The 2,242-nt window shown below is 37.2% G+C and overlaps 1 protein-coding gene across 1 annotated transcript; it reads left to right on the top strand.

The window, feature by feature from the left end:
- Positions 1-430: 430 nt before the first annotated feature.
- On the top strand, positions 431-1,419 carry LOC143672979 (olfactory receptor 7A10-like). The gene is made up of 2 exons (XM_077147384.1): positions 431-1,335; positions 1,368-1,419. The coding sequence occupies exons 1-2, from the start codon at positions 431-433 to the stop codon at positions 1,417-1,419; spliced, it is 957 nt and encodes a 318-aa protein (XP_077003499.1).
- Positions 1,420-2,242: the final 823 nt, after the last annotated feature.

Here is a 2,242-nt window from a genome sequence, read left to right as displayed (position 1 = left end):
ATTTCACAGCCTAACCATTTTCAAGTGTGCAATTTAGTAATATTGATTACAATAAAAATATCAATATGCATGTCCCAACTTTTTCATTACATAGTGCAGAATAACTGGTCAAATGATTTTTGAATAACATAAACTCTAAGAGCATTTGTAGTGGAACATATTACTTTCAGCATAATTTCAAGACTCTGGACAAGAATGGCTTGTGAAGAACAGCATAAAGGAGAAGGAGGAACACATATTCACTCTGATATTTTGAATTAGAGGGTACTAAATCTGTATATAATTAATAAAACAATTATTTCAATATGGTTCCAATATAAACCACAGCATTTATGTTAATTTGCTGAGAGTGGCTTGTACCTAAACCTGCCTTTCTCTTGTCTCTGCTGCAGCAGTTTCATGACTTAGCTGCAGCAGTTTCATGACTTACATGGAATTAGAGAATGAAACAAGTGTTTCAAAATTTACCCTCCTGGGACTTTCAGAAGACACAGAAGTGCAGCCCCTCTTATTTGCTCTGTTCCTGACAATGTACCTGGTCACTCTCATTGGGAACCTGCTCATCATCTTGGCCACCATCTCTGATGCCCACCTGCACACGCCCATGTACTTCTTCCTTGCTAATCTGTCTTTTACAGACATCTGTTTAACCTCTACCACTGTCCCAAAGATGCTGGTGAACATCCAGAGAGAGACCAAAACTATAAGTTATGGAAACTGCTTCACCCAGATGTATTTTTTCATGGTTTTTGGAGGATTAGACAATTTCCTCTTAACCATGATGGCCTATGACCGTTACGTGGCCATCTGTCACCCACTACACTACATGGTCATCATGAACCCCAGTCTCTGTGGTCTCCTACTGCTGGCATCATGGATATTGAGTGTTCTAGACTCTCTTTTACAATGCCTAATGGTTTTGCGATTGACTTTTTGTACAGAGTTGGACATTCCCCACTTTTTTTGTGAATTTACACAAGTAATCCAGCTTGCATGTTCTGACACCTTCCTCAGTGACCTAATGATGTATTTTGCAACTGGAATTCTGGGTGGTATTCCACTCACAGGCATCCTTTTCTCTTACACTAAGATTGCATGCTCTATTTTGAGAATTTCATCACATGGAGGCAAGTATAAAGCATTTTCTACCTGTGGGTCTCATCTTTCAGTGGTGTCCTTGTTTTATGGTACAGCCTTTGGAGTTTATCTTAGTTCCACAGCTACAGAAAGCTCAAGGGCAAGTACAATAGTTTCTGTGATGTACACAGTGGTCACTCCCATGCTGAACCCATTTATCTACAGTCTTAGAAACAAGGACATAAAGAATGCCTTAAAAATAATTTCCTGCTGAGGCAGTCTCTATGTGCAAGAATCCTTGGCCTCAAGTTCAGAAATTTACTCTTTATTAACAGAGGTTAAATACTGTGAAATGTAAATCAAATGACTCTTAGCAGTGTGTATAAATTAATATGCTATTTGCTTAATTACTATAATTTTATCTCTATTTCACATCCATCAAAAAACCTTTCACATCCATCAAAATACAGAATATAAGGATATATTCTGTATTTTCTTTAAATCATTTGACATCTTGAAATATGTTCCCAAGATTCAGTATTGAAGTGGACTCTTCTGCCTAAATATTCAATGGTCAATGTTTAAAACAGGTCATTAGGGACATATAAAATTATTTTAATTACTGGAGGGGTGAAAGTGTATTGCCTCCATAAATGCAGAAATAAGCTGCTCTTGTGTTATATGCTTTTGGTGAAAACCATTTGTCATTTCAAGTACTCTGTACCTATTCAGTAAAAATCTCTAAAAAGTTTCTGAAGAAATTTAGTAGGCATATACTCTCAAATATTTCTGATGAAACTAGAGGTATGTCTTTCAACTAGGAAGAAAAACTGAAAGAAAAAAGAAACACTTAGAAAGCAGTCTAGCCAGTAAATGTGATGCTTCTACTATCCTCAGGAATATTGTACAATCAAGATTTCATTAATGTGTTAGATTGGCAAATGCAACATTTTCTGCAATTCAGGTAGTAAGATTTTCCCATAAATATTGATTACGCATGCACCTGCTTGTTCACCATCCCCTCCAACACATGAACACAAACTGGAAGGAGGGTGAAATGCCTGTCAAGGGCTAGCCCACCTCATCCATGTCACATCATATCATGTAGATGCCATACAGGATGCCAAACTTACTTACACTTCAGTGTCCTTCAGGATGAAAGGCG

Source organism: Tamandua tetradactyla (assembly GCF_023851605.1).
Source record: "Tamandua tetradactyla isolate mTamTet1 chromosome 22 unlocalized genomic scaffold, mTamTet1.pri SUPER_22_unloc_3, whole genome shotgun sequence".
NCBI classification, from domain to species: domain Eukaryota; kingdom Metazoa; phylum Chordata; class Mammalia; order Pilosa; family Myrmecophagidae; genus Tamandua; species Tamandua tetradactyla.
The sequence above is the reverse complement of the archived record's forward strand: the minus strand, read 5'-3'. Positions and strand labels throughout refer to the sequence as shown.